At 36.6% G+C, this 12,978-nt stretch overlaps 1 protein-coding gene across 3 annotated transcripts in view; it reads right to left on the reverse strand.

Annotated features, from left to right (window-relative positions):
• Window positions 1-12,978, reverse strand: part of pcxb (pyruvate carboxylase b) — a 237,790-nt gene that overhangs the window by 35,458 nt on the left and 189,354 nt on the right. For all 3 annotated transcript variants that reach the window (XM_079588533.1, XM_079588534.1, XM_079588535.1), the window contains exon 17: window positions 6,514-6,758. In XM_079588533.1, the coding sequence (XP_079444659.1) occupies window positions 6,514-6,758 (245 nt within the window). The remainder of the gene's footprint in view (window positions 1-6,513; window positions 6,759-12,978) is intronic.

Below are 12,978 nucleotides of genomic sequence, written 5' to 3' on the forward strand. Positions count from 1 at the left end.
ACTTCTTTGAAAAATGTTAAAATGCTGTGACTCTTGCATAAGTCTTCTGCTTCAGCAATCTCAGCCAGGGAATACTGTTCATAGAGAAATGACTCTCAGTAATAGGAAAACTTAACTGTCTGGATAATCAAATGTGATTTCACTAAATTAAGCATGAACGTTTCCTTAATCCTGCCACAGTCATTTGAAGTCAAAGACGCTGAAGCTTATGTTAAATCAAATCCTAAAGACTCTGGAGCTAGACCTAGCTTGAGTGCTCCTGCATTGTCTGAGACTTTGGTTGTGTTCAGAAATTAGAAGAATAAAGAATATCATAGTACCCTAAATGTGGGATACTATTTTATTATGTTGTTTTCAAGAATGCAGGCATAACATTTTGAAAATAAATCCATAACAGACCCTTTACAAGAATAAAGTAGTAACTGAACAAGATTAAAGTGGTATTCTAAAAATATTACTATTTTCTTTTTTTTTAAGCCTCTTATCCAAGTAACATTTGAAGAGCTCTTTTCCAAAACACGATAAACGCCATTTAAAAAGAAAAATTAGTTTGTCAAGTCATTTTGCTGTGTACTGAACCTATTCACTGCTCCATCAATGTTTCATGCCAAATCGCTATATTTCCTTGTTTAAAATGAACTGCAAGATGCTGTTCCTTTCCAAAACGCGATAAGCGCCGAACCTATTTTTAGCCTAAACGCGATACATCCCCTCGACCAATCAGAATTCGGTGAGCGTGCTACGCAATCCAGCGCGAAAAGAGGTTTGTTTATGTTCATTCATTCCTCAAAATTAGTGCTTTAAACTGTGAAAACACTTTTGATGGCCTTGATGAGCCAGTGAGACCTACACCTGGGGGTAGAAAACGCAGACTGGACAAAGAGAATCACCAAAAAAAAAGAAAGAAAAAAAAGAAGGTTTGTCACTCGGTTGGCGCGTTAACAGTGGGATGTCAACACAAAGCTGCAGCCAAAGGTTTTTGTCAGGCCGAGAGGCTGTCGCCGGACGATCTGATGATAAATTTCAACTACGTTATAATTTCTGCTAAAATTGGCATTCGACAATCGAGGAGAAAAAGTCGAATATCATTCGAAAATTGCAATTTTTATTACTAGTGTTTTCTGTGTCAGTGTCTGCAAATATGAAATTGACGATCACCATCTCTGTAGTGAACGCGCCTATAGAGAGAAATGCATGTAATGGATTACATAATGAGAGTAGGCTAGCCTATTTCTTTTAGTTTTTAATTGTTTCGTTTAAAGACATTTCAAGTTTTCTATATAGATATATTTCTCATGTATGTGAGGCATACGCTGAGTTTCGGTTAATTTATGATATGTGCTCCAGTTCACGTGCAATGCAAGTGACCGCGCCAACGCCTTCATGTCATGATTATTGTCTGCTATTTGCTTCTTATTTATTAAATCCAGGCAATTGGTTGATGAAAAAATATTAAAATTAAGATACAATTTATACAAAACGAAATTCACTGACTTTAAAAGAAAACAACTTAACTTAACTTAATTAAGTGGCCAAAATCATGTCTGACCATGTCTCCCAATATATTGCGCATCCTACTCATGCTATACACTTTTCATAATCAACATAGATGGGAAAAAAATAACATTATAATATTTTAACAAATCTGAAACTAAATGCACGTATTTAATGGCTACAACACGTATAGTAGGCCTGAATATTGTTATCATTAGGCTTACTATCATAACTGTTTTCAGGTTCGGCACCGAATGACTATTAGCCTAAATGTGTTACTAAATTATTTGATTTTTAACATTGTTGTATTTAAGGACTGGCATTTGTATGCGTGTTATTTTTTTATTATTTGTTTTATGTGGACAACATTGGAAATATATATTTTATTTTGACAATTTAGTTAATTTTACTATTTATTTTATTTGGCTTTAATTTATTTAATGCATTTGCACCTATTTAATTTATATTCATTTATAGTATGAGTCCCTGATTATATGTTGCATGTTCTCTTGTTGTTGTTTTTTTAAAAGACAAACCATACATTTTTTGAATTTTTTTTTGGAAAATATATTTTTGGAAAAATTTATGGATTTATAGCTTTTTGAAAAAAAAAAAAAAAAAAAACTTTGAATTTATCATCAACAATATTGTTGTTTGATTTAATAATCATTGTTCAACATGTTCAGACTGAGCAAAAAAATAAATTTTAACAGGATAATTTGAATATTCACAAAATGTGTGGGTCTAGGTAAAAAAAAAATATTTCCTGAAAACTATTGAAATGGATTTATAGCGTTTTGGTAAAGAGCTCCTCATTTCTTATTATTGTCAATGTTGAACACAGTTGTGCCGCTTTAAACTTAGATAAACTTTTCTCAGGATTTTCTGAGGATTCAGAGATTTTAAACTATTAAATGCATCATTGCTCAATAAAAGTATACATTAAAATATTATAATAAAACAATAATCGTACAGACTCCAAACTTTAGAATTTTGAACGGTAGTGTGCATTTAACAATTAATAGTACACAATGTAAATATGAAATTCAACACATAAAAGGCACTGTGAGCTACTCTGCTGCGAGATAAAGAGCCTCCTTCATCATCCTCATTGCACACCTGTTATATTTCCCATCTTCATCTCTCCCATCTGTGACACACAGCTATTTTCTCTGCATCATCAGCCAGTTTTGATTTCATTTCCGTTAGTCTGATTGTTTATATGCATATTCAAACGTATTCATACATAAATAATAACTGATTTTGTCTCCCTTCTCAATTTTTTTATTTATTTATCTTCTTCCAATAAATTCTGTCAACTTTAATACTATCCACTTTGATACGTACTCTTACTACCTGTTTAACCAACCAACAATATTGCACACGATTGCATCACAACTTGCTGGGAAACCTTGATGACTGCACTAAAGCATTTTTCAAAACATGCAATATAAATAAACAGTATATATTTTTTAATAATAATAATTAATTTATATATATAAAAAAAAAAATGATTAATGTAATTTTTTTTTTTGTAAGGACTGGAAGTCCCTTACAGACTTAAACCAACATAGCAAGTTTATGTGACAAGAATGTGGCATGTTACCATTTGAAAAATACTTTAAAAAAAAAAGTAGGCAGTAGATACTGTCCAGTACAAGAAAGTCAATATACACCATCTGAAAATTATGAATAGTGGCTGATCAATTAAAATAATTAGCCCTAAAAAAAAGTTAAACAAGAAAAGAAGTTGGTCCCCACTCCCCCCAATCATTAATATTTGGCTACATTGTTGGTTGGATGCTCAACAGGATAGTCTGAAGCCAAAATAAACCACGTTTCTTGTAAAAGATTAAAATTATGAGGAAGCCACCCTAAGTTACTGAAAAATCCTTTAACTTTTGCCTTTAGTTCGAATAGAGAGAGAAATCAATGGGTTGTTAATTAAGTAGAGGATTTGTTAAGTACCCAGACACAATGCAAAACTCGGTCAGGCCAAGCCACTGTGATGGAGGCTGTCAGGGAAAGTGTTATAAGATGAGACTGAGACGGGATTAAGAGGGGATCAAACACACAATCGCAACCACACACACACACAGCAATCCTAAAGCCCGTCAGTGTCTCCTCTTACTGCTTTTCTGACGTACAGTAATCCCTTCTGTGTACATCTCAGTCGCTCTCTGCTTCTGTCTCTCAGTCTTTGCTTCCACACACACACACACACACACACACACACACACACACACACACACACACACACACACACACACACACACACACACACACACACACACACACACACACACACACACACACACACACACACACACACACACACACACACACACACACACACACACACACACACACACACACACACGTCTAGAAGTGTTTACTCTCTCCCGTGTTATTGTGCAGGGTATCTCTGGCTAACTGACAGGGTACATCTGTTTGGCCATCGGCATGGACAGAGAGAGCTTTGAACTCAAGAGAACGGTTTGTGTGTGTCAGTGCTTGCTGCTGCTTCAAAAGAAACAGAATTAAAGGAGTGTGTGTTGGTGTGTGTCCCAGCAAACTTGGTAGCAAGGAAGAGCAAGACATGAAGGTTGTGTTCAGAATGAAAAACTGTCATAATGCTTACTGTGCACTATATATACTTTGCTGCCTATTATATAAATATTTGTAAATATATATACAGTATATACAGGTGAAACTCAATTTTTTTAATATCGTGCAAAAGTTAATTTATTTCAGTAATTCAACTTAAAAGGTGAAACTAATATATTATATAGACTCAAAGTGAGATATGTCAAGCCTTTATTGGTTATCATTTTGATGATTATGGATTACAGCTTATGAAAACCTTTTCACAATATTCTAATTTCAAAATTATAACAAATACAGGCTTGAAATATCTCACTTTGCATGTAATGAGTCTATACAATATATTAGTTTCACCTTCTAAGTTGAATTACTGAAATAAATTAACGTTTGTACAATACTCATTTTTTGAGTTTCACCTATATATATATATATATATATATATATATATATATAATTATTATTCTAATTTTTTTTTTATTAAACATACTGTAAAAACTGCAATGTGAAATATTATTACAATTTAAAACTGTTTGGTATTTTAATGTTTTCAATTTATTCCTGAGATGGCAAAGCTGAATTTCAGCAGCCATTGATCCTTTAGAAATCATTCAGATTTGGTGTTTAAGAAACATTGCTTATTATCAATGTTGAAATATATTTGTGGAAACAGTAATACATTTTTTTCACGATTCTTTTATGAATAGAAAGTCCAAAAGAACAGCATTTATTTGAAACTTTAACAATAGCCACATTTCCACCGTCGGGCCGAACAGTTCTATGAACGGAAAGGAATGGTTCCAGTGGATTTCCACTTAGGCTTGGTTTGGCACGGAAAGACTACAGAGCGCTCTCGGCCGGGTCCACACGCTTTGGCTAACAGTACTGGTAAAATGCGAGCAGTGATGTCACCATTCAGAATTGGTCACACTTGTCTGTTGCCTGGCTGTTTCTCTGTAGCTGGCCAAGTGCGCTATTTGAGAGACGCAAACACAAGTTAATAATAAAATTAAAAGAAATATCTAATCATCCTTCATAGAGTGTAGCTATTTACATCTCATAACGTCTGTAAACTCTTGTGTTACCAAGGTAATTGCTGACACATTTGTTCCATTATCAGCCTCAGATTGGAACATTAAAGCATATCCGTACCCGCTGGGCCGGATCAGCACCGAATGGAACGGTTAGGCAAAGAGAATGTTTTTGCCCGACGGTGGAAACACGGCTAATGTAATGTCTTTAGTGTCACTTTACTGTTGATCACTTCAATGTATCCTTAAAATAAAAGTGAATACATCATATGGTAAAGGATATCACTCATGGTTCATTAGTTTTAAACAGAATTCTGGAAAATGTAGATCATGCAGGTATTCCATGAATAAAGAAAATTCACATACTGTACAAAGTATAAATGATGCATAAGCATACTAATTTTCTTTTAAAAATAGAATGTGGCATGCCATTCTGTACATACCTTTGCAGAGAGAGAGAGAGAGAGAAAGAGATGGCAATAGCAAAAGGAATATAAATAGAATCACCACAAACTCCCACAGTCTAGCCCATTTCCCCCAAACCCATGAACTAGCCTAAATTGGAGAGAGATGGTGTGAAAAAACAACAACAACAACAAAAACAAGTGCAGGCAGGAATGCACTGACAGAAAAACAAGATAAAGAGGGTGAACTGAATAACAATCACATGCAGATACACTGGAGGTAAACAGAAACTTCTATTAGGAGAACCCCAATAATTGATTGCATTGAGCAAAATACTGAAGCAACAGATTCCAGACACATTTCAGCTGATCGGTTTATTTGGCCTTAGGAGACAGAACGTAACGAAGCAGAAGCCAACATTGGCAGTTGACACTGAATGCTGGTATCAGTTTATATGGCAGATCAGCTGATAACCAGAACTCTCACAATCACACTGTTCCTCTGACAGAAAGTGGCAGAAGTTGTTCTTGTTAGTCACAGAGATTCTGGATGGTGACAGGACGTCAGCTCATCCCATTGACTCGAAATATCCATCCAACGTCTCTAAAATAATTTTGTAAAGTGTAATTATTTTAATGTGAACAGAGGAAAGAATGAAGTGTGCCCGCGATGAAATTGCTATTTAGTCTACATGCAAAATTTAGGGTACACTGCAGATAATTTCTATGTTTTAAGTTAATTGTTAGGTTTGAACCAACAGGAACAAAAATTACAGAGCTGTGATTATATACTTGTGGAATGTAAATGACAGCAAATCCAATAGAAAAGAAAAAGTCACTTTATTCTAACTGGCCTTCAAGGACACTCTTCAGTATGTGGAACAGGGGAGGAGGAGGAGGAGAAAGAGAGAGAGAGAGATAGAGAGAGAGTGTGTGAGTGGGTGACACATTTGGAATCAAAATGAGATTTTTGGAGGTCTTACTTTGATAAGGTCTCCCAGCAGCTTGTTGGCTTCAGCGTAGGCTTTCTTCACCTCTTTGAACTTGTTACCGAGGCCCATGCTGTGGGCCTGGAAGTGAAGGTTGGTGTACTGGCCCCCTGGGATCTCATTTTCATAAACATCTGCATTACCAGACTTCATTGTGGCGGTGCAGTCGAAGGGAGCGTACAGACCACGAGCCACTTCCCAGTACTCGCTGTAGTCAAACACTCTGTCCAGAGAGACACCTGTGTGACAGGAGAAGTGTTACAAACACTGCAATGTCACTGTAAAATAATAAGCCATATGACTTCAGAGAGCTTATTAAAGCAATATGATGTATTATTAGAAGACACCAATTTTCAATAAAAAAGACACCCTTTTGTTTCAATGTATTTAAAAAAACAAATGGTTTAACAGCATGATTGCTGGTGAAGACAGTAAACATGATCCAGCAGAGAAATATCGACCAATCATAAAACTGCAGTGAACAAAATGCTAAAAGATCTCTGCAGCGACTGCCCACTCCCACTCCCACTGCAAATTTCACTATACTCTCTAACTACTTATATTTCTGTATATCTTTTTGTATTGTCTTTTTGTCTTAATTTCTTGTTTGTTGGTTTGTATTTAAAATCAAAGTTTGTAATATCAGCTCGAAGCTGGTTGAGTGTTTTTTTTTTTAAATCCCAAGTGTCAAAATGAATGGAAAAGAAAAATCTTTTGGAACCAACGCAATGTAAAATGTGGACAGGCACTGTTGAGCTATATTACATGGCTCTCTGGAATGCTTGATTTTCTTTTCTTTTTTTTAAATGAAATGTTATACATCATTCTTATATTATAAAATATATAACTAATTAACAAAATGATACATATTTTTGACTGTAAAAGTTACCATTGTCAAAAAAAAAAAAAAAAAAAAAAGCTGAGGTAATGCTGCTGGTTCTCGTATTATATAGAATAAGATAACCAATATTTCAATATTTTACTTATTTGGTAAGTAGCCACATAATTAGCAGGAAAATGTATACTGTACATTCAGCCAGACGGTGATGATTGTCCCTATGCAGATCAGAGGTCTGTATTGACTGTACATTATCCTTTTTTTATACTACCGGTAAGTGTAGGATGTTTACAAGCAATGCAATGATCAACAATCATGCAAATTAAGTACAGGTCACAGGTTTGGCTATATCAATTATTTAACCATAACTATTCCAAGTTCATAATATGAATTTCATATTCCCACAAGCTGTGACATAAGACTGCCTTTTCAAATCTGTTTAACAAGACAGTGACTGCTCAGAGTAATTTGTGAATAGAGTCACTTAGTCATCTGTAAAATTGTCTTTTAAAACATAGGAAAGACAGAAATATATTAAAGATGGAAATGACTGGGCTGAAAGTATTAATTCAATGTAATTAATCACCCTGTCCTTTCAGATGCATTTAAGTGGTAGTGTTAGAAGCTCTCGCTCTTTTTTTTTTTTGCTAGAGACATTTGACTGACTGATATTGCTGTCCTAATCTGACACATCTCAAAACACACCATCAATCCATCAATAAATACCCTGCATAAAGTCAGACTGTAATAATCAATGTGGATTTAATTAAGCCTGATGCCACAAGAGTCATCTTTCCTGTCTTCAGGCCACACACACACACACACACACACACACACACACGCACACATTTCATAAGTGAGAAGTTCTCTGCTATTTTAATGTTCCTGCTGGGTTCGCATCATTCCAATAGACAATAGTAACCAATCCATTAAGCGATGTCAATGTACAGTACATCATGTACTGAACTCTATCATTCTCTAATGTGTCACTACAGTAGATAAATGGCCCTAAATGCCCCCGAACATTTATGAACATATGAAGTATGTACTGTATGTGTGATTGCATGAGCTATAAATGACAGTACAATATGGACCAGTTTTCTGATTGGTTGATTTTTTTTCAATTTGTCAGTTTGTTGCTGTATACAGAGCTTTGGGCTGACACAGAGACAAGTTTGATTTCCCAAGGCACCTATTTCAGCGATATCTGTCAGGTATTAGGGATATTTTATGCATGACATTGTAAGAAAAATGCTTACAGCAGATTTAAGACAAGGCTCTAAAACAAATTGTGGCATTCAACATTCACCACCCATCTTAAACCAGCCTAAGGTGGTGGCCTAGCCAAGCGTGGTTAATCTGGTGTTTAGATGGTTTTAGAGGGGTTTTGGGTACTTTATAACCGGGAGACCATCTGGCCGACCATCTAATTGAACACCAACTTGGATATGCGAGTATGGAAGCCTGTTTCCACCTCAGAATAATCAAAAGTTAATTGTGAGATAAAGCTCAAAATAATGTCAGATTGTAAAACAAAGTAGCATAACGTGATGAATTGAAAAATCACATTGTGAGATATGAAGTCACAATGAGAGATTAAAAATCAAACTGTGCGATATTTTGGAATCAATATTTGGTTATATAATAATACTTATACTTATACTTATACTTATAATGTTATTATTAGGTTAAGAGTATAGGTTTATGGTGAGGGTTCAGATTAGGCAGTTAGTTGTGAAGGGTAGGGTTAGGGTAAGGAGCTAGAGAATTGTGTCAATAAATGTCCTCACAAAGATAGATGTACAAGAATGTGTGAAGAAAAAGAGAAGACTGAAGACAAAGCAAGAGAGACATTTAAAAGTGAACACAAAGGGCTTGCACAGGAATAAAAGGTTTGATTGTGGAAGTGAGTCTGAATGTGTCTTTCCATTTAATCAAGAGATGGAGAGAAAAAGTGACAGATGGAATATGAGAAAGAAGTGTTAGTGGAAGCGGTGGGCTTGAAGACTGCATAGAAAAACATGGAAATGGAAGAAAAAGAACTTACAGATGCAGAAGGAAAACAAACATAGGGACAGATGAGTGTAGGCGGAAGAGAACGAGTGAAAACAGGAAATAAAGGGAAAGATTAGAAGATGTGAATAAAAAAGCTGTAAGGGAGGGAAAAATGGGAGAGAATATGTGTGCTATAAAGGAAAAGAGAAAAGAGGGGGAAGAGAAGGGGGAGAGAGAGAAAAAACCCAAATATGCAACTCAGCTAGAGCACACAAATCAATGGTAGGGCAGCTAGTCAGGGCAATACAGCAAAAATATACAACATAAAAACATAAAAATAAAAGAAAACGAATGAACATAAAGAATGAAAACAAGATGCATGTAAGAGGCTCTGACAAGCTTGGTACAATAAATGTGTGTGTGTGTGGCATTAATAACAAATGGCTCTAACAGCTCAGGCAGAGATACAGTGAGCTAAATCTTTACCTGTGCTAGCCGGCTACACTGGCAACTAAATTAACCAGCGCAATACACTAGAGAGAAAACCAATGACAGTAAGAGAGAGTGATGAGAGGGAAAAAGGGATCTTCAGGAAACTAGACGTCTACTGTGACCAATTACCTCAACAGATGCGCCTATGAATAAAAAAACGATGTACTTAACACACAAACACACATGCTCATGTGCTAGAAAAGAAAACAATATAGTGTATATCTCTATACGGAATTGTAATCTCACACAATTTCTAGTATTTTTCGCCATCAATTTTTTGGATGGGTCATAACAAATAGTATTAAAAAAGAAAAGAAAAAAAAGCTTAGTTTCTCAAGGAAAAAATGTGGTTCTCAAGAAAAAAATCATTAACACTTTATAATAACTGATTATTTACTGATTACTATTATTCATTAGTTAAAGGAACACTCCACTTTCTTTGGAAATAGGCTCATTTTCCAACTCCCCTAGAGTTTTACCGTTTTCGAATCCATTCAGCCGATCTCCGGGTCTGGCGGCAGCACTTTTAACATAGCTTAGTATAGATCATTGAATCTGAAGCTAGGCCAATCACTAACTGTCAAAAAGTTTTAAAGACTGTTGGGTCTCATGGCAGCTGTGTCCAATGTGATTACCTTTTGGCCTGCTGTACATGCGGCCCCTGCAGTGGTGGCTCAAAACCAAGGGGTTTTCCCAGAGGAGAAACCCATTTTGCATGATCAAGGTCATGCGGCAATGCCTACGTGCCTTGGTTATGTGGAAAAAACCTGAGGCCCGGGGAATGGAGACTCCACCTCTAGGTGGTAAAGCTAATATAGGAGAAGTTTGGTCGAGCAGAAGTAGACCTCTTCGCGTCTCTAGACACAACATATTGTCCACTATGGTTCTCCCTCAGTCACCAAGCTCCTCTTGGGCCGGATACCATGGTGCAGACGTGGCCGAAGCTGCGTCTGTACGCATTTCCCCTGAACGCTCTGCTCCCGGAAGTTCTGGAGTTCACTGGGACGGGGCCTGTCTTCTGCTAGTTGCCCCATTTTTGCTGGCACGAGTCTGGTTCTCGGACATTGTTTCACTCCTTGACGGCTCTCCCTGAGAGATTCTGGTCAGGCAGATTCTGTCCCAAGCAGGGGGCATAATCTTTCACCCTCGTCCAGAGTTGTGGAAACTGTGGCCCCTGAGGGGGCTCAGCTCATAGACTCAGGTCTCTCAACCGAGAATGTTCAGACCATACTTCACTCCAGAGCTCCCTTCGCAAGGAAACTATATGCCCTGAAGTGGAGAGTATTCACTTCATGGTGCGGATAGCGCCAGCTGGACCCAGTTAACTGCCCTGTTAGTACAGTGCTGGAGTTCCTGCAGGAGTGGTTATCCGCAGGGTAATCCACCTCCACCTTAAAGGTAGAGGTGGCGGCCATAGCTGCTTACCACACTCCTTTTTGTGGTGCGTCTTTAGGTTTCCTCTATGGCACCTTGAGGCTGAGACCTGCAGTACGCACCAGAGTGAGGGCCTGGAATTTGGCGATTGTATTGGAAGGCCTTTCTATGGCTCCCTTTGAGCCAACTGAAAAGGTTTCAGAAAAGTTCCTCACTTTCAGGCTGTGTTCCTTCTTGCCATTTCGTCTCTCAGAAGAACCAGAGACTGCAAGCCCTTTTGGTAGATCCTTTGTGCCTGGAATTTGTACCTGGCATGGTGAAGGCCTTTCTCCACCCTAGACCAGATTATTTCCCTAAGGTCCCCACTAATGTTGCGGGGCCTATCGTTCTTCAGGCCTTCTGTCCTGCGACGTCAGATCAAGAGAAGCTTCACTGGCACTGACACTAGAATGCATTTCTTTCTCAAAGTCAAAAAAATAATTTTCTCTTTTTATGCTCTTAATTTATTTCTCTAATTTTTCTCTGTTTTTCATCTTTCACCCATCAGGTTAAAATTGGTATCTCAGTGTTTACAGAGAGACCTTGACAGATTGTTGTGTATGATGTGGTTACATGAGAGATCGTCCAAGAACATATATTAGACTCTGGAGAATTTTAAACCAAAGTGCAGCGACCATTACCTAACCACTCTGCCTCTAAGGAACTGTATTGGGGGGACAGAGGAGGGGATGAGAGGGAGAGAAAGACTGGGCAGAGAAGGTATGACATAACTTTGACGGTAATGAAGTGGAGGAAGGGGAAAAAATGTGTAAGTGCAGTTAAAAACAAAATGGAGGAAAGGGAAGGTACTCTACGTCTCTTTTTTTTGCTGTCATTAGTCTTTGTCCAGTGTGTGTCAACGCATTCCTTTTATTTAACACACCTCTCAGAACACAGCAATTATCACACTTACACAAACCGTAAAGCTCACATACACTACAGCACACTACTGTAACTGTATAAAAGTACAAATGTATTGATATTTGACGACAGGCCCTGCTGAGTCCCTTGATTAATGAGCTCAGCGACTTGACTAATTAGACATCATTAATCAATTGAGCCTGACTGTCACTTAGGCCGAATTAACTGACCATGGGCAGCCTGTTGAACGAAAACTGCACATGTACTGACCTAGGCCAAAAACACAATCTATAAAAACGTAAACGTTTACTTATTGTTTGTTCTCACTTAAACTAACTTGCTCAGCACTATTCAATATTTTCAAACTGTTGTTGTGGCATGACAGTAGTGGAATTAACCAAAAAAAAAAAAAAAAGCTGACAATTTGTGTGTGTGTGGGGACAGGACAACAGTTTTCAGCAATAACAAGAAAAAGAAGAAATTTTACATGAGTACCAAACCAGAATATTAGAATAATTTCTGATATACATAAGGGGTGTAACGGTACGCAAACATCACGGTTCGGTACGTACCTCGGTTTTAAAGTCACGGTTCGGTTCATTTTCGGTACAGTAAGGGAAAGAAATGCAAACATTAAACTGCTGGTTGTTTGAATGTTTACTATAAACTTTTTTTTGTTACAATTTGTTTACACTTTTTTAAACACTTTTTTAATAAAATATAATAAATATATGTATTATTAACGTTTTAATATTATTTATATATATATATATATATATATATATATATATATATATATATATATATATATATATTATATATATATATATATATATATATATTATATATATAGTTAATAA

This window comes from Phoxinus phoxinus (assembly GCF_949152265.1).
Source record: "Phoxinus phoxinus genome assembly, chromosome: 2".
Lineage (NCBI taxonomy): Eukaryota > Metazoa > Chordata > Actinopteri > Cypriniformes > Leuciscidae > Phoxinus > Phoxinus phoxinus.